The following is a 21,194-nucleotide window of genomic DNA, read 5'->3' on the forward strand; positions in this document are numbered from 1 at the left end:
TGCACACACGTGTGCACGTGGTTTTCCAGGAGCCAGGCTCAGCAGTGCGCACAGCAGAAATGCACAGAAAACTTGCGGGTGCCCATACACTGGAGGGCCAGCCCAGGGACTAGGGCTGTGGAGCCTAAAAGGGGACCTGTGTGATGCTGCAACAGCACCTGGGGGACTCTGGGATCCCCAGGGGCTGCACATGGCATCAGGAAGCTCTGTGGTCCGACCCCAGCGCACAGTGGGGCTATAGGTGAGCTCTGGGAGGGTGCTCACAGTCCGCAGAGCTCAGTCTGAGGCGAGGTGCAGGGGTGACTGGGAGAAGGTCCCGCCCTAGTCATCCTGAGCATGAGGGTGGGGTGAGCTGCCCCGACACCCACAGATGACACAGACCCAACTCCAGAGGGGGAGGTTTATTGGGAGGGGCTTTCCAGGGTCATCAGTGCACAGTCCAGTATGTGGGCCCAGGAGGTCACAGGCATAGCAGCGAGTATAGGGGGAGCCCAGTTCTAGGGGCCCCCCTGCAGGTCCTCAGGCCTCCGCAGCTGCGCCGGGAGGGTCCTGTGGTGGACAGCGCCGGTGCCTGAGAATCGACTTTTCCTCCTCCTGTAGGAGCAGGGGTACCACACACGCGTCACAGGAACGGGACCCAGGTTCATGTCCCCTGGCACGCATCTGCCGCATCACCCCACACTACGGAGGCCCGGGCGCCCCTCTCACCATCTCTGAGGCGGTGCTGGGGCTGGCGCCCTCGGGGGAGCCCCCTTCGTCCCGGGAGCAGTCTGGACCCGCATCCTCCTCATACTCTGTCAGGCAGTCCGACTCCTCCCCTGAAAGCAGGGCAGCAGTGTGAAGGTGGGTGGGCACAGCTGCTCTGGCACTTCCAGCCCCGCCCTACCGACCTCTGGCCCCCTGCCCTGGGGGAGCCCTCACCATCCGCACAACCGTCAGAAACGTAGCTGGTCGGGGGCTCAATCCGGGACACGATCTCCGCCAAGTCTGTGAAGCCAGAGCTGGGGAAGGCCAGGACCTACAGGTGGCACGGGGTCAGCAAAACCCAGGGAGGTCTGGGGTCACAGAGGTCCAGGAGAGACACAGTGGGGCGGGGCGGTCCCCCGGCTTACGTCAGCACGGCGGCTCTCGATGAGGTCCGCAGACCGCCTGTCTGTGAGCATCTTCTCAATGACGTCGCCCCGGCTCCAGCCCCCAAACACAGCCTTCCCGTACTGGTAGCCCACATCCTGCAGGAAGCAAGGGGCCAAGGCCACCCATGCTGTAACTCCCAACCTGTTCTCCACCTCGTCCTCTCTGCTTAGTCCTACGTTGCCTGCCCCTTCCCTGGCCCCTCAAAAGCCTGATGCTTTGAGCCTTGGCTGGTGTAGTTCAGTGGATTGAGCGTGGGCCTGTGGCTCAATTCCCAGTCAGGGCACATGCCTGGGTTGCAGGCCAGTTCCCGGCAGGGGACCCATGAGAGGCAACCACACATTGATATTTCTCTCCCTCTCTCCTTCCCTTCCCCTCTAAAAATAAATGAATAAAATCTTAAAAAAGAAAAGCCTGATGCTTTAAGGGAGCTGGCATTTAACACTAACCCTATTTCACAGACAGACGACAGACGTATGTGGCACATTCACCCCCATTTTGTGTGCCTGCCAGACATTACCAGTCGCCCTGTATTCTTTCCCACTCAACCCATGCCGTGTGCCAAGTACCCAATGACCCAAGATGGTGGTGAGCAACCTCATTCCAAGCTTTCCAAACATGCAGTGCACCTGTGGATGTGGCCACCACCTGCGCCCATGACAGACATCACTGACCCATCAGGGCATGCTTTCCCAGTTAGCCCTGTGAGAGCACCAGACATTCCTTACACAGGGCTCTGGGCAGCAGCTGGTGGTCCATTTCACGTGGCACGGGTCATGCAGTTTCCAGGGTCAGTGGCACACACACACTGTTCCATTCCATCCCTGACTTGTGGCAGACATTACTAACTGATCACTGTTCCCATTCCCACAAAAGCAGAAATCTCTACACAGTGCTTCAGGCAGTGAAGCACATAGGCCACTTAGTTGCTATCCAGCATGTGAGCATCACATTTCTATGCCACACTCAATGCAGACATCACCAATTGATTACTGCTTTACTCCCCACAGAGCCCATTTGGGAATGGAGCCCTAGAACCTTTCCCCTCATGTTGCTCTGGGCTTTCAGTAGTAAAGCTCTGCCAGCCCCCCCCCCCACCCCCGCCACGCTGACACAAGGCCACTCCCACCCACTCACATAGATCTGGTCAAACTTTCCAAAGTCCATGGTCTTGAAGCAGTCAATGGGGGGGCGCAGGTACTCGCAGTAGGAGCTGGACTTGACGACCTCTAGCTGCCGTACGCAGGACACGTAGGCCAGGCGCGACTGGATCTCGGCCATGTCTGGAACCTTGATCTTGTCAGCCCAGGGGTTTAGCCGCTTCCACAGCAGCCACCAGCCAGACAGGCTGTCTCCGTAGGTGCTGAGGTCTGTCTCGTCCTGGCTCCCCACGTCAATGGCAATGACTGTCTTGGCACCCATGCTGCGGGCGATGTCCGCTGTGGGGCCAGCGGGTCAGCGGGCAGCTACCCACCAGGGCCCGGAGCAAGAAAGTTCAACCCAATCCCACAGACACCATCATGCAAATGGTCACGCAAAACAACCCATGCAAACAACATGCCAGCATGCAAATGGCATGGAAACTGATGCCAATGATGCGGAGGAGGTGGGGCAGATGTCGGGGCTTTTGGGGGAGGAGCCGCAGCCACAGGGACAGAGGAGCCCCAAGCAGAGGGACCAAGGTGCTGGGGAACGACGTGTGGAAGGAGAGTGACGCACAGAGACAGAGAGTCACAAGGACACACGGCAAGAGGGGGACTGAGGAGTAAGAAACAGAGATTACAGAGAGCAGGAGACAGAGCCATAGGGAGAGAAATGCAGGGGAACAGAGTTAGCAAGAGATCTGGGGTGGGGGGAGATCAAAGGTCAGAGGTATGGAAGGAGGGAGTAAAGTAGAAAGAGGGACCTGGGGGCAGTGACAAGGGACAGAGAGCCAGGGACAAAGAGGAGGAAAGCAGGGCAGAGTAGGTGAGGGGGCGATCCAGCGGGACGGTGGGGTGTCCGTGGGTCTCTGCAACCCGCTGAGGGTCACTGAGTAGGTTGGGGGAAGGACAGGGTTCCATAACCAAGCCCAGCCCTGGAAGACACTGAGTCTCTGCTGGGCTTTGCGTGCATCCCTCATGGGCTCATCTGTACAGCTGGGTGCATGTGCCATGTCCACATACCTGTGGGCACCTGTGTGTCTGTCACCTGTGTGTGTCTCCTGTCCATGTGTGCATGTGGACACAGACACCCCAAGGGCGCCCACATCTTTATGCACGGCCCTGGGCACGTCTGTGTCACTTCAGTCCTCATGTCCCTAGACCAACGTTTATTTTCTCATGCGTCCAAACATGCCCACCCCGAGTGTGCACACACGCAGGTGTGTGGCTATGTCAGTGCGGGTGTGTGCACAGAGCAGCTACACAGTGGTTGGCAAATTTTCTCAGGAAATGGCCAGAGAACAAATTTCAGCCTTGCAGGCCATGCGGTTTCTGTCACACTACTCAACCGCCACTACAGCACGACAGCAGCCACAGACAGTGAGTAAATGACTAGGTGTGACTGTGTATCAGTAAAACTTTATTTACAAAGTCAGGTCGAGGCTGGCTTTGGCCTGCAGGGCAGTTTGCCAACCCCTGGCCTATAGGCTGCCTGTGTGTGCAACCAGCAAATGTAACTGCTTGTGTGTGTGTGCACCCACACTCTGGGAGTGCACTACTTTAAGATGCACACCGGCCTACCTCCCACCTGCACACAAGTCAGAGAGTGTGAAAGGAAGTTTAACGTGCTCTTGGAGGTGACCCACGATCTCTGTGTGCACACGTATGCACTTCTCAGGAAGCACTGCAGGGTGAGTGTGGGTAGACAGGCATGCGAGGACATATGCCCGACTTCACCCCTGCATGTGTCTGCACCTGTGCATGTCCACCTGCCCTGTGGCCACATGAGTGCCCTAGCTGCCATCTGAGCGCCTGTGCTGCTGCCATGCACGGATGCGGGTGTCCAGTCCTGTCCCCATGCCCCACACTGGGTGCTTTCTGTGACACCTGCCTGCATCTCCCATGGGAGCACATTCCTAAACTGCATGCCCCACCCATGGCTCACACACACATCTGTGTGTGCCCTCAGCTCTGCATGGGTCTGCTTTCAAAGGTGTTCTCGGGGGCGCCTACCCACTGTGTGCCTGTGCAGGGCCCCTCACTCCCTGTGTGCGTGCACATGCGTGCACACGCGTGAGCGGGCAGCCACTTGCCTGGCAGGTTGTTAGTGTAGCCGCCGTCCATGAGCAGGTGCCCGTCCTTGGGGTCGCACAGCGGGGGCAGGTAGCCCGAGAGCGTCATGCTGGCGCGCACGTACCGCCACAAGGAGCCTGCCCAGTGGGACACATAGACACAGACACGCACGGACACGCTCAGACACGCTCCGAGGCCCGGCCAGCCCCGCGGGCTTGCTGACCTGGCAGGTTGTTGACGTAGCACCCGTCCACCAGCAGGTGCCCGTCCTTGGGGTCGCACAGCGGGGGCAGGTAGGGGCAGTAGGAGGCGCTGGCCCGGACGTAGCGCCACACGCAGCCTGCGGGGATGGTGTGAGGGGATGAGGCGCCCAACTAGCCTCCGGGGCCCCACCCCTGAGGACAGACATACCTGGGACCTCTGGGGCATTAGTAGGTGACGGTTAGTGCTCGGCGATCAGGTCGGGACGGATGGTCACTCGTGTTAACAGTGTGCCAGATGCTTGGCTGCCCACCCTCCTCCCCTCCCCGTGCAGCCCCAGCTGTGGTGGTGGGCTCAGCCAGGGCACCCACCATCTTTGTGAACACGCATGGCTGAGGCAGTGATGTCCGTAGTCACATTGAAGTATGGCAACCACAAGTCCTACAGGGACAGGGACCAATATCAGGGAAGAGGGGGGACAGCTGTGAGGGGTAGGAACAGAGAGGGTTGGGGGAAGGCACACCTCAATCTGCTTGTCCTGGAAGACACGGTGGATGCTGCGGTTGAAGGCTGACCCCGTGAACATGGATGTGACGGGGTATGTGAGGTCCAGCACAGGCTCCAGCACCGAGGTCATGCTCTAGGGGCAAGGGGCGAGCTGGGCTGAAACAGGAACCACTTGGGGTCCCAACAAGTGGTCACGAAGAAGGCTGACTACTGGAGCTGGGAAACAAGACTAGGGTTGCTAGCCACAAGGTGACAAGGGGTCACCTTATCTCTATGAGGGTCTGCTAATTAAATCAGAAAAAGGCCAGAAGAAACCCAGAAGCCCCTGTGGGGTCATGTTTTAGGGTGCTCCTCGGGTGAGGAGGTCCCGAATACACACCTTGGCCCACTCCCGGGCCCGCTGTTTGGTGCGGCTGGCGCTTCGCTCTTCCGCGTAAAGGGCCCCAATGAAGGAGCCAATAGAAGTACCGCCCACTAGGTCGACAGGGACCCCCGCCTCCTCTAATGCTTTCAGCACCCCAATGTGTGAGCAGCCCCTGCAAGGAGTAGGAGACCAGTGACCCACTGGGGATCCTAGGTGCACATCCAGTGGAGACCCTTCTCCCATCTCCCCTGGGCCAAGAACCAGTTGTCCTCCCCACCCTTGTGACAATCTCATCCATGGCACGGGGCCTCATCCCTCAGGCACCGGGCCCCGCCTCTGCGAGGGCTGGCCACACCCCTCACCTGGCCCCACCTCCACCCAGTACCAGAGCGATGGTATTGCCAGTGAGCACCCGCGCCAGGCGGGAGAAATCGCTGTGCCGGTCTGCACGCCTCGAGAACACCTTCTCATACAGTTCATGCTGGGATGGAAAGACAGAGAGACCCATGAGGATGGGGGTGTAGGAGGCAGCATCTGGATCCGCAGGCTGGGGCCTGCAGGTCCCTAAGCCACGCCCCTCTCGTAGCCACACACCCAGTAACCAAGCCCCAAGAAGGTCTGGCAAGGGGGCCTTTTCTTTGGATCCCACCCTCACCAGCTTGGCCGGGCTGCGGCGCGAGAAGAGGCGGCGAGGACAGCGCAGATGCAGGTGTCCAGAGCACCAGCTGCGCATGTTGAGCCACTCCACGGTGCGTGTGGGGCCTGCGCCCTCCTCGCGGTGCAGCAGGACAAGCTGCTTGAGGGCACGCACCGCCGTATTCTCCAGCATCTGCTCCAGCTGCAGGGGAGAGAGCGGATGTCACCAATCGCCAGTTGTTTCCTTGTTGCCCAATGCCCATGGCTGAGCTTGGGTCCCTAAGGCTTTGCCTAGCCCCACACTGAGGGTGCACGTGGCCTGTGCAGGCCCTGGACAGGGAGACGGGTCCCAGGAGGGGGGTCGCTGTGCAGTCTCCAGACCTGGCCAAGCGTGGGCTCCTGGTCGCCCAGGCCCACCATGAGAATGCAGTCCGCCTGGCGCAGGCAGCGCAGGGTCCAGGGCGTCAGGGACGGGTCTGTCTGGTAGAGCACAATGCGGTGGGTGTCCTCCTGCTGGGCCAGCCAACCCGACAGCCGAAACTCTTGGATGCTGGGGTTGGGGTGGGGTAGGAGAGAGTCACCCTGGGGCTGATATCCAGTCTCTTGTGCCCAGAGAGCATGGCCACTCGACTGCTGGGGGGAGGGGCTTAGACACCCAGGCTCCCTCCACACAGGTCCCCTGGCGGGGGGGGGGGGGGAATCAACCCACTGCCTCAAGAGGTGAGGAGCATGCCCCCCAGCTCACAGCCTAGACCTGGAACTGGATCTGAAAAAATCCTATGCTTCAAGCTCACCCCTTGCACCCCCACCCATCTGCACCCCAACACACACCTGTCCAGTGCAGAGGCACCCAGGCGTGCCCGGATGATATCACTGTTGAGGAGGAGTGTAGGGCCTGAGGATGGGTGAGGAAGGGAAGTTAGGAACCCAGGTCCACAGAGCTGGGGGCCTCTCCCAAAAGAGAATACCCCCGCCCCACCCTCTGTGGAACTGCCAGGCAACCTCACTCATGACCGATGCCCACCCACATGCCCTGCGGAGGCCAGAGGCTGGCCCCCACCCACACCCCTTCTACCGACTGACCGATGGCTTGCAGAGCGTGCTGCAGCTCGAGTGTGAAGGCCACCATGGGCACCTCGGCACAGACAGGCAGGACCGCCACCGTGGCCAGGTTGCTGGCTGGGTTGGTGAGTTCCGAGTGAGGGGGGACACCTAGTCCTGAGCCTGCTGAGACCCCAAAGGATGAAATCTGCTATACGGTCAGTCCTGTGTCCAGAGAGGGAGACCTCCCTCCTCATCAAAATCCCAACCCCTGTCTCTCGGCTGAGACTTAGTGAGACCACAGTGGAGGTCACAGCCTCAGTCCTGCACCCACAGCTTCGCACTGTCTCCTCTCCTAATGAGACTGGGCCGTCCAATCTTTGCTTTTGGCCCTAATGTGCTTGATGGCATCCGGCAAAACAACTCTACAACTATCCTGACTCCCCACTGGGCCTGCGTTGACCTATCAGTGCCCCGCCCCATTCTGGCCTGGGTGCCTCTGTCCACTGAAGGAACTTGAACACAAAACTAAGCAGAAACAAATGTATTACTGGCCTCCCAAGCTTCCCAGCTAACACCCAAGGCTCCCATTAACCTCCACAGCCTGCACAAACTGCTCACAGACTCCAGGTGCTTCCCACAATGGTGCGGACCGGCTCACAGGCCTTTCCATACGCCCAGGCCCCCATGATGGGCCCCTGGCCTGGTCCCCGCATCACTCCCTTTCCTCCAAGTGTTTCAAGACCACCACACCCTGTGTGCAGAGCCTTCCCGAGTTCTCTTCTGTGTCCGGCCCCACACCGTGTGCCTGCGCTCACCACCCTCTAAAAGCTAGCTACCTTGGATGAAAGCCCTGCTTTACCTTCTTCACAATAGGTGTCTGAAGATTTGCCCAGGGAGCTGTGACCCCCACCCCAGAACCTTGTCCCCACCACCCCCAGCCCGCCCCCCAGTGTCTGGGAGAGTGTCTGGCACACGCTAGGTGTTCACTGGGAAACCCCTTTCCTGTAGAGCATCAACAGAGTGGCTCTCAGAAACCCAGGATCACAGACTCTCTGCTGCTCCCACGGGTGCCCAAGGACAGGGTGGAGGGTGGAGGGCGGACGGCAGCCTGAGCAGCCAGGAGGGGATGTGCAGGCACCTGTATGGGCGGCTCAGGACTGTGGGAGCAGGGACCTGGGAAAGACCCTGGGTGTGAGGCAGATCTCCACCACTGCTCACTGCTGCCACGGCCCTGGGGAGCCAGGGGTCTAGCCTGATGGGGCAGAAGCCCCTGGGAAAAGTGGGGCACAAAGGCTGACAATCTCAGGCCCGCATTTCCACACACCTCAAACCCGACTCCATTTCCCTGGGCGCCACACCTCCCAGCGTGCGGGTAATTTCAAAGGCCACTTCTCAAAATGCCCTGGAGCCCAAACACCACCCACGAACTCCATTTCCCAGCATACTCTGGTCTAGGACGCGGTCTCCATCCCTCAACCAAGTCCTGACTCCCAGAGCAGCGCTCAGCCCTCAGGACTCCGGCCCCTCAACACGACTGATCCTTCAGACGCCACAAATACTCCCTGAGTCTACCAGTCCCTTTCCGGAGTGCCAAGAAACCGAACTCCATCCCACGGCATGCGAGGGAGCTGGAACCCAGCTCCTCCTTCCAACCCTCCCGCGCGGGACTCCACTTCCCAGCATGCCCTGGGCCCAGGGCTCCCTCTCCCAGCGTCCTACACCTCGGACTACAACCCCCAGCATTCCCGGGGACCTGTCGGCTCTCACCTGGGAAGGGTCCTTGCAGCTGCTGCAAATTACCCAAAATTTTCTGGCTCAGCAAGTGAATGAGGCGGGTCACGACCTGGCGTTGAAGGTCGGGGCTCCGGTGAGATTGGACGGGCAGCTGTGAGAGCCTCACCTTTCCCTCCCGTTACCTGGGCTCCACTGCCAAGAATCCCGCCTCCACACCTTAAGGCCTCGCCCCCACCCCCAAAAGCCCAGCCCACAGGCCCGCGGCGTCGCACCTGCGGATATCGTCGTTTGATGTGGCCCAGGGTGCCCTCTGGGAGTTTGGCCAGCTCCGTGTCGCGCACCGCGTGCACCGTGGTGGCGCGTGGCTGCCGTGTCAGCGCTTCCACCTGGGGGACCGCGTGCATGACCAGAGCTGCTTGGGCCAGGAGGCTCCGGATAGGTAAGGGGGAGGCTGACGGTGCAGCGAGGAAGCGGTTCGGCTCTACTCGGTATCCCCCGAGATGGGGGGATGAAAGAACCAAGCCTGGATACCCATTAGGGCTTCAGGGAGGAAGAGAATACAGGGGTCCACCCAGGCAGGGGTCCCCTCTTCTGATGGAGAGAGGTATGGGGACTGAGTCAGGAAAGAATCACCACCGCGAGGAGGTCTCTCAAAGGAGCCCAGCAAAGTGGCCAGGGCGAGGCCACAGGTCCGGGGCCTGGTTTGCCACCCGTCAAATTACCCGGGATGATGTGCTACAGGCGGGGCAGAAAACTGTACTGGGGGAGATCAGAAGTCGGTGGGTGCGGCCGTGCTTACCACGCCGATGAGATCCCCACGGCCGTACTCGCCCACTAGCTCCTTCTTGCCATTGCCGCGCTGGATGACGCTGCGCAGCCGCCCATTGAGCACGATATAGGTGCAGTCAGAGCGGTCACCCTGCCTGGGGTAGGGGCGGGTCATACAGGGTCTGGCAGGGCCTTAGGCAGGGCCTGAGCGGCAAGGTCCGGGCGGGGGCTGCACCTGTACAGCGCGCGTCCCGCCTCCACCGCAGTCCAGTCGATGGCAAAGTCCATCTGGCGCACAAAGGGAGACATCCTCGCAGCCACCGTGTGCGCGGCGCTCAGCACCACACTGGGTTGTGCGCGCATGATCCTGTGGATGAAGGATGGGGGTACATGGGGTAGGCACGTCCTGGAACTGCCTTTAGGAAGTGAAGGGGGGGGGTGTCGATGCCCTGGAGGTGGGACTGGAAGGACCCAAAACTGCCTTGTTAAGGTGTAAGCCATCTGGAGGGATGACATCTCCCATGGCAAAGTGGAGCTGGGTCAGGACCCTCTAGGCACCAGTCCCGCCCTAACACAGGGCCCAGCCTTACTCATAGAAGTCACTCTTGGAGATGCGCAGGAAGGTGCAGTCGCGCTGGGCTCGCAGCGTGAAGATGAGAGGCTCCCCGGTGAGCACAGCCAGCTGCCCAACCAGCTCCCCGGGCTGTGCCACGAAGAGGCACACGTCCTCAGCCTTGTCGATCATGCGCTGGTACACATGCAGGCAACCCCAGAGCACGAAGTGCAGGCTCACGTCCTGTGCAGGGAGGGACCAAGAGGTGGGCACAGGGCCAGCCTTCCACCCCCAGCTCAGGTCAGTTCACTCCATAGGAGGCCCGGGAGGAGGGAGGGAAGGATTTCCGTAGCTCAGCCAAGCAGCCGGTACAACTCCGTATTATTTGGCACCCAGGGCAGACGTTGCTATTGGGTCCAGATTAAGGCCCAGTAAGTCTTTTCAACGCAGCCAGCAAGAGGCTGCAAGGACTGGCTATATAGGGGCGTGGCCAAACCTAAACCCTCTGCTCATCTAGGCAACTGGACAGCCACATGGAAGAATAAAGTTGGGCCCTCATTTTATGCCATGTCAAAATGGATCCAAGATAATGAATATAAGAGCTAAAACTATAAAATTCTTCAAGGAACATAGAGGGTTCCATCTTCATGACTCTGAATTTGGCAATGGATTCTTGGATATCACACCAAAAGCACAGGCAACAAAGTAAGAAATAGATGGACTTTATCTAAATCAAAAGTGGACAGATAACCCACAGTATGGGAGAAAATATTTGCAAATTATATTGTCTGCTAAGGGTCTTGAATCCAAAATATATACAGAAATCTTATAACTGAATACTTAAAGACAATGCAATTTAAAAATAGGCAAAGGATCTGAATAGACTTCTCCAAATCATGAATCTTTAGGGAAATGCCAATCAAAACCATAATGAGATGCCACTTCACATGCACTAGGAGGGCTAGGATCAAAAAATGTGAGAATGTGGAGAAATCAGAGCCCTCGGACACGGCTGGTGGGAATGCAAAATGGCGCAGCTGCTGTGGAAAACTATTCAAGAGCTGCCATGTGCCCTGGCAGTGTGACTCCGGGGCATCTACCCAACTGAAATGAAGACATGTCAACCCAGAAATGTGTGCACATCAGCCAACAGGTAGAAATAACCCCAAAGCGCGCCAGCACTTCAGATGAATGGATGATGGAAATGCCGAGTCTCCACACGGTGGGCTGTGGCCCGGCCACAGGAAGGAGTGAAGTACTGACACACCACAGGTGGGTGAATCCCGAAGACATGACACTCAGGGAGACACCAAAGGCCACACAGTGTGGTTCCTTTTATAGGAAGGTTTAGAACAGGCAAATCCACAGAAACAGAAGATTCTTCGCTGTTCAGGGATGGGGGGGGGGGAGTGGGGGCAGGGGGCAGGAAAAATGACAGCTACAGTGTGTGGGATTTCTTTCCAAGGTGTTAAAAATGTTCTAAAAGTAATGGTGGTAGTTATGCAACTTGATGAACACACTCAAAACCACTGAGTGGTCCTCTTTGAAAGGGCGGTTTCACAGTATGTGAATGACATCGCAATAAAACTATCACCAAAGCATTGTAAGTCCTCTTTGTTCCCTGCTCCCTTGTTATACTCCATGCCTGCTGACTTCCTTGTTTCTTGGAGAGCCATGCACTTCTTCCCACCACGGGATATTGGCACAAGCAGTTCCCTCTGCCCAGAATGCTCTTTCCTCCCCTTACACCTAGTTAATTGCTCCCCATCAGTTCCACTTAGCTGCAGGTCACTTCCTCAGAGATGCTGCCCTGCCTAAGGTGGATTTTGTAGCGCAGAGAACCGCTGCTTTGTCCATGTAGTAAGCACCTAAGATTTTACACTCTTGGATTGTCATGTCGGTCAGCACTGTGGGCCCCACAAGGGCAGGGACCTGGTTTTCCTGCCTCTGCAGCAGGCAGCACAGGGCCTGCGACATCTGTCCAGCAGGACCTGGGACCTAGCACATATTCCGTACAAACAGGGGCCCCTCTCCTCTCCTGTTAGCCTGCCTAGCCAGACGCCTCCCTTTCCCGCACTTTTATAAATAAGGAGTTGCAAGTGCCTAGACATGGAAGTTTCCTCCTCACCCACCAAAGGAAGATGCCTGGCACCTCACAAAGGCCCAGTGATGCCACAATACCGCAGGGCACATATGCACATGCTGGAAACTGGTGAGACGGAGTTCCTAGGCCGTGTCTGGAACATGGGTGGGAGTTAACTAGTATGAGGCTGCCATTTGCCATCAGGCTGGGCAGCAAGCACTTTACAGCGGGACCTCTCAGAGCCGTGACTGTGCAATGGGGACCTCCATGAAGAGATGAAGCAGCTAGTGTTTCCTAACCCTACATGGCCACAGATTGCTCGTGACACGGGTGTTTCGCAAAACACAGCCCAGGAGATGTGTGTGTCGAGCAGGGTTGCTCAGCCTTGGCATCACTGACATGTCCCTGGGGACTTCTGTCTTGTGTGTTCTGGCACCCTGGCCGCTGACCATTAGGTGCTTAGAGCACCCTCCCAAGTCAATAAAAAAGCATCTCTGTATTGCCCAGTGCCCGCTGCGGGGACAGAACTCTGCTGGGCAGAAAGCCGCCAGCCTGAGTCTCCGGGAGGCACAGCACAGTCATGTCCCTGACAGGTCGGGACGGCCCAGGGACCGTGAGAGCCACAGCACCACCGCACTCCCTGAGCTCTCTGCCAAGAACCTTGAACAGCTGGCAAAAGTGTTACCCAACTTCCTCTGTAGAAAGGTGTCACCCCTGCAACAAGCAGCTCGAAGGGACAGCTGACTCAGCTGACCAAATGGTAGAACAATACTCCAGCCGGCTAACAGGCCAGGCACCCCTCACTCCACCCTGCAAGCGGTGCTTTGGTCTCAGTCCCTATGTCATGTTGCCCTCCGTGTCACTCCTGACCTGCTGCTCCACACCCTTGCAAACCTTGGGCAGCTCAGAACTACTTCCTCTTTAAAGCTAGTGGACAGTTACTATTATTCTCCTATTCTGCAGATGAGGAAGTGGAGAACTTTCTAGATGACTCGCCCAAGGTTACATGCAGAGTCTGGGTAGAGCCTGCAATTCAAATGTAGCCCCTCTCTGGAACCCTGCCCCTCTGTGCCCTCTGAGTCCCGTGGAGAACACTGGGCTTCGTGGGGCGGTTTCCTGCACCTCCAGGCGCTGCCAGCAGGCACGGGAAGGCCAGCTCCTGCAGCCAGCTCATGGCCTCCAGGTCCCGATTCCACTTTGTCCACATTTATTGAGTGCCTGTCCCAGCAGGGGCCCAGACTAGAGGTTAGACAGAACATTGCATTGTAGGCTCAAAAGGGCAGAAAACAGGTTGCAGGGAAGACCAAGGCAGGTAAGAGATCTAGGGTTTTAGTCCTAGCAAAAAGGTGCAGTGGTTGACCTGAAAGGTCAGTTGCTCTAGAGGATAAGGGGTGAGGATAAGTCATGGGGGACAGTCAGTTACAGGATCTGAGGGATTGGAAATCACAGACTAAGAGGTTCACATGTGGGGTCAAAGAGCAAGGATCAGAGGTCAGGGAGGGCTCAGGTCATAGCTGCATGGTTACAGGTCAGGGGTCAACCTCACCTGGTCCCCCTGGCGGGCAATGATGGTGCCAGCTTTAGCATGATGTAGCAAGACTCGGCTGTTCAGGAGGGAGGGGTCCTGGGGAAGGAGGGACACTGAGACTGGTGCAGCCAGGCCGCCCCCTACCCTCCACCTTGCCCCCTGCACCAAGGCCACCCACCTCAATCCGCATCAACTTGGCCAGCTCCCGCTTTCCTGCCTCAAAGATGCTACTGGTTTGGCGACCTTGGTAAGGCCCAAAGGGGCAGCCACCGGTGGCCGATTCATCTTCGCAGTAGCTGTACTCACAGGCACCTGCCGGCTGCTCCCGAAGCTCCTGAGTGGGGGTCTGCGTGGGCAGAGCCGGTGACTTCCCAGCTCCCACCCAACTTCCCTCAGGGGCCTCCCCAGGGAAAAGGGCAGAGAGGGCAGGGCCTTACCCGCACAGGGGCTGCCTGGGGCCCCCCTGAGGCCTCTTCTTGCAGAGACACGGAGATCCGGCCGCGTTCATATGCCATGTCAAAGTCTGAGCGAGGGCCACCCTGCAAGCCTGCAGGGGGCAGGGGACAAGAGAAGCAATACAGACGAGAGTGACCACAACTATGGCCTGAGCAACCAGCACCCATGTGCCACCGTCATGGCTGTGCAGGTGTGACTGATCAACAGTGGCACTACCTCGGGATCCTCACCACAGCCGGGGACCACGTCTCAATGAGCACCCATGACAAAGTCAGCAGAAAGTGCTGCCCGGGTTCCCAGTTCACAGCTAAGAACAATCAACACTGGCCAGCCTGCATTCCAACCCAGAAGCTCCGTGACCTCCCCTTCCAGGCTGAGGCCCCAGACCTGAGATGTCCACAGGCATGGAGATGCAGCGGCTCAGCAGTGGGGCCGAGGGCGCTTCCAGGGATGGGGGCTTCACTGGGTCCCCTAAGGGAGACACAAGTTCAGGTTCCTATAATTGGGGCTGGGAAACTGAAGGGGGCCTGGGGAGCAGTCAGCTCAGAGTCCCTGGGGATGGGAGACTAGGAAAAGTAATTCCAGCCCTGGCTGGTGTGGCTCAGTGGATTGGGTGCCAGCCTGCAAAGCAAGGGGTTGCTGGTTTGATTCCCAGTTAGGGCACATGCCTGGGTTGTGAGCCAGGTCCCCAGTAGGGGACACACAAGAGACAACCATACATTGATATTTCTCTCCCTCTCTCCTTCCTTTCCCCTCTAAAGATAATAAATTAAAATCTTTTAAAATAAATAAGTAAAATTTAAAAAAAGAGAAAAAACGGAATTCTAATGAGTCCATGGGGCTGAGGCCATGGTTCCCCGGGAGGCCAACAGGAGTCAGACCTGGGTCCCTAGCCAAGAGGTCCCTGGGCCTCCAGCAGGGGTCATCTCAGATACCTGCAGGTCCAGGCAAAGGGGCCCCAGTGGGGTCAGGTGGCCGGCCGGGGGCTTCCCTGGGCTCCTCAGTTGCTGTGGCACTGAGAACACGCTTGGAGCCTCGCACAGGGCTGGTTCGGGCGGGGAGGCCAGGGCTGGGGAAGAGGCGTAGGGGCTGGATCTCCTGGGGGCAGAGAGTACCCTTGTAGCAAGTCCTGGGAGGCATGCGCTGGCCCACCCTGCCAGACCCCCCACACCCAGGCTCTCGGAGTTACTCACATGGCTGAAGAGCTCATTGGTGAGACCCAGGTAGTTGTGGAGGGCCAGGAAGGTGACCCGCTGCAGCCGCACCATGATGATCTGCAGAGGCAGGGGCAGCAGGGCGGGGCCAGAAGAGGGGCAGGGCCAGGGAAGGAGTGAGTCAGCAGAGGGGGTAATAAGAGCCAGAGAAAGTTGGGACCAAGCATTCAAGGGATGGGTCCATGGATGGAGAGAACTTGGGGTAGAGCCAAGGCCAAGGTCGCAAGCACTAAGAGGAGAGCAGAGCCAGAGAGGTGCCAGGGAGAAGCCCGCAGTGAGAAGGCAGAAGCCTGGGGAGCCAGGGAAGCCAACTACTGGGAGGAGCGGGCTGCCCAGAGTGCTGGCTGGTCAGGGCTGATAAGCAGGGCTTGAGACATTGCTGGGTCCCAGCCCACGGGTACCAGTGATGGCCAGGGGTCTGTGGAGGGAGGTGAAGGGCCCACTGACCTGCACCACCCGCACCAAGCTCTCAGGGTACTTAGTGAAGACGGCAGAGAATGCTTCTACTGGCAGCCGCAGCACAGTGGAGTCTCGGGCTGCACGGGCAGACACAGTGCGCTGGGGGTGCTGGTGACCCTGGGAGTGCAGGGGGCATGAGAGTCACGGTCAGGCGCTGTGAGCCCCTCACTGCTCCCCCAACTCTTCCTAATTCTAGTGCCTTGAGGGACCACCAGCAGCACCGGGCGTATAGAGGTTGGGGACTCTCTCCAACCAGCCCACCGGGTGTGGCATTGTATCCCAGCCCCCTTGCCACCGCCTGAACTGGTCACTCACAGTGATGACATCCAGGATGCTCAGAAGACTGTTGACGCTGTCCCCAGGGACCACTTCCTTCACCACACACTCCTTCCCGTCCTGTAGTACACAGGGGATGGGGTGGGGTGAGGGCAGGGACCAGGGCTGTCCGGGCCCTGCCAACCGGCATTCCAGCCCTGGCCACACCACTGGCCCGCACACTCACCCACCCAGTGATCAGATGTCCTAACCTCTGACCCCACTGAACCTTCTGACCAGCACCCATTTCTTGGCCATAACTAACTGCAATCACCTCAGATACCCCTGGGTATCTGTTCCTGACTCCTGTCTACACACCTCAAAAGACCACCAACCCTACTGACCTACAGTGGTACCTATCCCGAGCGGCCCCTGCACCAGTGCCCGCCCCCTTTGCAGGGTCCCTGCGGGCAGCCCACTCACAGGCCCCGGCAAGCAGAGCTCCAGCAGCCCATCTTGCACCACGTAGATGCTGGCGTCCGGCTGGCCGGGCCGAAAGACATAGTCGCCCTGGCTGAGCCGCTGGAAGACCATGTGCCGGCAGAGCTCCAGGAAGAGCGGCTTCTCGAAGTGGCCCAGCACCCTGTTGCGGGGGCGGGGAGGAGGGATGAGGGCGGTCAGCCCAGCCCCAAGCTCTGTGGCACCCAGCCCACACCCTGACACTGACCGGACATTCTTGAGCATGTAGAGCACCTCGGAGGGCAGGTGGGAGTTGGCCAGGTCACCCTCTGTCAGGTCAGCCTCGAGCACCGCAGGCGGGGGCTCCTTCCGCTGCAGTGTTGGTGTCTCTTTCTGGATGCGTAGGATCCTGGTGGGAGCAGGGAGAAGGCTCAGGCAGACCTGAGACCCCCACACAGCCCATTCCCAGGGTCACCAAATCTGGCCCACTGGCCAAATCAGGCCCCCCACTTCTTTTTTGTACATAAAGTTTTACGGGCACATGGGTATGTTCATGCATGTACTTGTTGTCTGTGGCTGCTGTCATGCTACAACGGCAGAGCTGAATAGTTATAGCAGAGTTGTGTGTGGCCTGTGCAGCGTAGGGTGTTTACTATCCAGCCCAATACCAAAAAAATTTGCTGACCTCTTACATAAAACCCCGAGATCATCCCTCCACTAGTTGTAGATCCCTGAGATGAACCCTCTAGTTAGACCCCTGACCTAGCTTCCAGGACACGGGCAGACCTTAGAAAAAACCCTCTGTCTGTCAGAGCCCCATATCCTCCCAGTAGACACAGCCCAGACTCCCGAGGTAGCTTTTCCAACATAGGCAGACCGGGGCACAGCTTCTGTGATACAAGACCTCAGAAATAGCCTCACTGTTCTTCGTATTAGCTCCCTGATAGCCCTTTCTCCCAGGTGTCAGAGAACCCGGAGGCAGCCCTTGGGATGATCACAGAGACTCCCTGAGCTGGCCCTCGAAACGTGGAGAAGCCAGGTACGCAGCCTCCGTGGTGTGTGTGGACCTGGAAGAGCTGTTCCCTGCAGGTCGGTTACTGCAGTGGCCACAAGGTACGTGAGATAGACACTCTAGTATGAGTTAAGCTTCACAATATAGAGAAATCCAAGTATAGCTCCTCTTCTAAACAGGGAGGTCCTTGGGCTGACCTTTCCCTAGGCGCCAGATACCTGAGGGAGCCCTCAATGGCCCTGACATCAGGGTAGCTCCTCAGGGGTGTGCACACACTGAGACGTGGAGAAACACGACAGAGAGTCTGATCACGAAGAACTACAGACAGCCCTTCTCAAGTCCCAGAAAGTCAGGAGACAGGACAGCCGCTGGTCACAGACAGCCCTGGGACTTCTTAGTGTGAAAAAACCCTGAGACAGACCTTCGTAATGTCTCATGAAGTAGACCCCAAGATGTCAGGAGACCCCAGAGCCAGCTCCCAACTTAGGAAGATCCTTGGAAGAGACTCTCTCAGAGACTCTGGGGGAGCCCTTTGCCAATGACAGGCACCCCAGGAATGTCCTTCCTATGTTTCTAGTGCAAAAAACTCTTGAGATGATCCCTAGAAAACAGAAATCCCTGACATGACCTCCTTAGCATGGGAAGAGCTCCAAGACAGGTGACATAGAGAGATGGCTTCTGATGTGCAAGACTATTAGTACAACCCCGGGAGAGCAGAAGCTAGAGGCAGCCCCTCCAGCTGGCCACAGAAACACCTGAGATAACCCCAACGAGACACCTCTAGTGTAAGAAGACCCATAAAACAGACTACCCCGGATAGAGACCCCTACTGTATGCCAAGGCATCAGAGACACTGACTGAAGAGCAAACAGCTCCTAGATACTTCAGAGAGGGCTGTAACTGGGAGGGAATCACCCAGACAGCCCCTAGTGGACAGAGAGCCCAGGGACCCCTGTCTGCTGTGGGGGAGAGTTCTGAGATAGCCTCTCTGATGTGGGGAGTCTCCCCAAACAGTCCATGGGGTGGAAAGAACCTTAAGATACACCCTTCAGTGTGGGCTGACCACTCAAAAGTCCCATGAGATAGCCCCCAAAGCCAAGTATCTTCTCGGCTTACTTCTTGGCAATGTTCAGCATCTTGAGTTTCTTCTTCATGCGTGGTCGGGAAGTGGTGGAGATAGAGGCGTCCACCAGGGAGGAAGTGGATTGCGACACCTAGAATATGAAGGGACGAGGATGGGTCAACTGCCTGTTCAGACGCTGGGCAAAGAGGGTATCTAGATGCACAAACCCTTAACCAAGGAAGAGTTTCCAAAGAGTTATAACTGGGTTAAGGGCAGGGCTTCTGTGTTGTCAGCCAAAGCCCCAGGTGGTCCCACACCCACCTTCCGCATAATCTTCCGGCCATAGAAAAGCACTTTGTCCCTCTTCCGGAAGCGATACCGCGGGCCATCTGGGGCTGGAGTTTCTGGGGATAAGAGGAGAGGGACACTGAGCTCTCCGCAGACTCCATGCAGCCAGAGATGGGGACACCGCGTGCAGATACCAGCAAATCCCATCTCTACTGCCTCCAGGACCCGGCATTTCAGATCCCCACAACAAGCCTCGCCAGAGGGGCCCTCTGGGTTCTCACTGGGCACTCGAAGTCTCCGCACTACCAAGACGATGAGCACGGCGGTAACCAACACCGCGACTCCGGTCCCGATCATCACGCCCAGCACCTGCGGGAAGAACGGCACTGGCTGCGCATGGCATACCCGTCCTGCCGAGCCCTCCCTGACCCCATTCCATTTCTCCACGTCCGCCCCCGAGACGTTCTCAGCCGCCCCTGGCCCCTCTGTCCCCATCTGAAGAGTGGACCAGCGTTTCTCCGTGCCAGGGCAGCAGGGGCGCGCAACACTTCCCGGCGACCTCGCGGTGCACGCTGGGAAATGTAGTTCCGCCTGAATAGACGCAGCCCAGTTCTCGCGGGACTGCGATGAAACGCGCTGGGCACGTCGGGAGTCGTAGTCCCGCGGCGCCTCACAACTTGATTTACCATTCCTGTTTGTAGCGGGGCCTCCATCAGCTGTTTCAGGCCGAGCGTCAAGGTCTAGTAGCCCCGAGTCCTAGGAATCAATAAGCAGAGCCCAGGCCATCCAGTTGAACTCGTGCAAGTCGTCCTTCTGGGCCCGCCCCTCCCCTGCCGCGAGCCCTGCCCCTTCGCATTCTGCTGCCTGGGCTGGGGACAGCTAGAGGGAAGCAGCGGACACAGCGGTGGGGCACACTGACCTCGGGGTCCGGGCTGGGGCGTGCGGCGGTCCCCGGCTCCCTCGCCCCCGGGCTCCCTTCACCGACGCCCCAGGCCGACCAGCTCCATACCGGACAAAAGAGCTGCCTGCCGGCCGAGCCCCCTCTGGCAGCCGCAGGCGCACGACTGCCGAAGGACATGCTCCCCCACGCAGACCTTTACCCTATAGGATGGGTGAACCCTAAACCACCGACGCCCAGGCCGCACCCCGTTCTCCCTGCAAACAAGAGCCTTGAGCTCAGGGGTTGGGGAGGTGACTGGCGCTCAGGTCAAGCCTGCCCCCGGAGTGCTGCTGGGAGCCTCCATGCAAGGGGCTGGGACGCTCGGAGTCGGGTGGGCTCTCAAAATGTTACGGTTGATGCTGGAGGTTTGTTGTCACCTAATAGTAAATGTACAGGGTCCCTGACGGCGCGGAGCATCACAGGGGCAGGGGAACGGTGCTGGCGCCATTGCTGGGCGACGTGACCGGGACCCGGAATGACTGGGGCACTGGAAAACTACTGAGAGGTTCTGAGGCGTGGAAGACCATTACTGGGAAAACTGGGAGCCGTGTGCACGTTCTTAGGGTTGTTCGAGCACGAGAGCGGACCTAGGGAGGGTGCTGGGGCCCCTTGGAAGACGCTAAGAAATGCTAGAATACTACTGGGACTTTCCTGGGAGACTGGAACCATTTGAATATTAATGGAAATGTGGGTGGGGGAGTCACTGGACCCCGGAAATTTCATGAGAGGGTGGCTAGTCCCCTTCTACACCTAGCTACCGGTAAGGAAACAGCTGCCAGGACGGGAGTGAGGGGATGAGGACATCAGAAAATTAGGAGGGTACCAGAAATCGGCAGAGCACAGATCTTGAGGAAGCCGAGGATTCGCTAATGACCCCCGAAAGAACACCTCTAAAGGGGTGACGGAAACCTGGACTCACCCAGAGGCCGCTTGCCAGGGTCCACTCTGTGCCAACACCTCTGGAGTTCCGCCGAGCGCAGCCAGCGCCGGCCCCTTTAAGTTATTCGCCGCAGGGCTCTCCTAAGCCCCACCCCTACCACGTTTGGAAGGTCTCGAGGAAACAGCCATGCTGAGTGTGGCTACGGCTTACAAAAGGGGCTGAAAGCGGTAGGCGCAGGGAACGCCCCTCGCGCTAGAAATGTGGACTCGTTTAGTTTCCCGTTTTATTTAACACCCACTCTACTCTTTTTTAAAAGATTTTATTTATTTATCTTTAGAGGGGAAAGGAAGGAGAGAAATATCAATGTATGGTTGCTTCTCTTGAGTCCCCTGCTGGGAACTGGC

General features: G+C 58.1%; 1 protein-coding gene across 6 annotated transcripts; it reads right to left on the reverse strand.

Moving 5' to 3' along the window:
• Positions 1–381: 381 nt before the first annotated feature.
• PNPLA6 (patatin like domain 6, lysophospholipase) lies at positions 382–20,927 on the reverse strand. Of its 6 annotated transcripts, none has more exons than XM_037046942.1 (34): positions 20,830–20,927; positions 19,657–19,726; positions 19,252–19,339; positions 19,004–19,086; positions 18,736–18,833; positions 16,876–17,016; positions 16,632–16,791; positions 16,209–16,289; positions 15,882–16,010; positions 15,414–15,494; positions 15,156–15,318; positions 14,608–14,691; positions 14,202–14,311; positions 13,943–14,110; positions 13,783–13,860; positions 10,191–10,396; positions 9,836–9,967; positions 9,632–9,755; positions 9,105–9,218; positions 8,866–8,941; positions 7,138–7,278; positions 6,886–6,949; positions 6,436–6,604; positions 6,074–6,256; positions 5,781–5,899; positions 5,434–5,590; positions 5,071–5,187; positions 4,919–4,988; positions 4,367–4,483; positions 2,269–2,570; positions 1,113–1,229; positions 922–1,018; positions 709–818; positions 382–594 (listed from the first exon to the last, which is right to left on the reverse strand). In XM_037046942.1, exons 2-34 carry the CDS (start codon positions 19,681–19,683, stop codon positions 520–522), a joined length of 3,981 nt encoding a protein of 1,326 aa, XP_036902837.1. In that variant the 5' UTR covers positions 19,684–19,726; positions 20,830–20,927; the 3' UTR covers positions 382–519. The 6 variants fall into 6 exon arrangements, with proteins under 6 accessions (XP_036902837.1, XP_036902838.1, XP_036902836.1 ...); XM_037046943.1 differs by lacking the exon at positions 4,367–4,483 and adding an exon at positions 4,570–4,686; XM_037046941.1 differs by having other exon boundaries at positions 7,138–7,281.
• Positions 20,928–21,194: the final 267 nt, after the last annotated feature.

This window comes from Sturnira hondurensis, unplaced genomic scaffold, assembly GCF_014824575.4.
Source record: "Sturnira hondurensis isolate 20B ecotype Veracruz unplaced genomic scaffold, ASM1482457v3 Scaffold0005329, whole genome shotgun sequence".
In the NCBI taxonomy this organism is placed as follows: Eukaryota; Metazoa; Chordata; class Mammalia; order Chiroptera; family Phyllostomidae; genus Sturnira; species Sturnira hondurensis.

Excerpts from the sequence above, each read along its gene's own strand:
- PNPLA6 (XM_037046938.1), bottom strand. The coding sequence starts at position 19,465 with ATGGGGACAGAGGGGCCAGGGGCGGCTGAGAACGTCTCGGGGGCGGAC. Across the intron at positions 14,111-14,201 it reads CCCAGGCAGCCCCTGTGCGG|ACCCCCACTCAGGAGCTTCG; the intron begins GTAAGGCCCTGC and ends CTGCCCACGCAG. Across the intron at positions 9,968-10,190 it reads TCCAAGAGTGACTTCTATGA|GATCATGCGCGCACAACCCA; the intron begins GTAAGGCTGGGC and ends CTTCATCCACAG.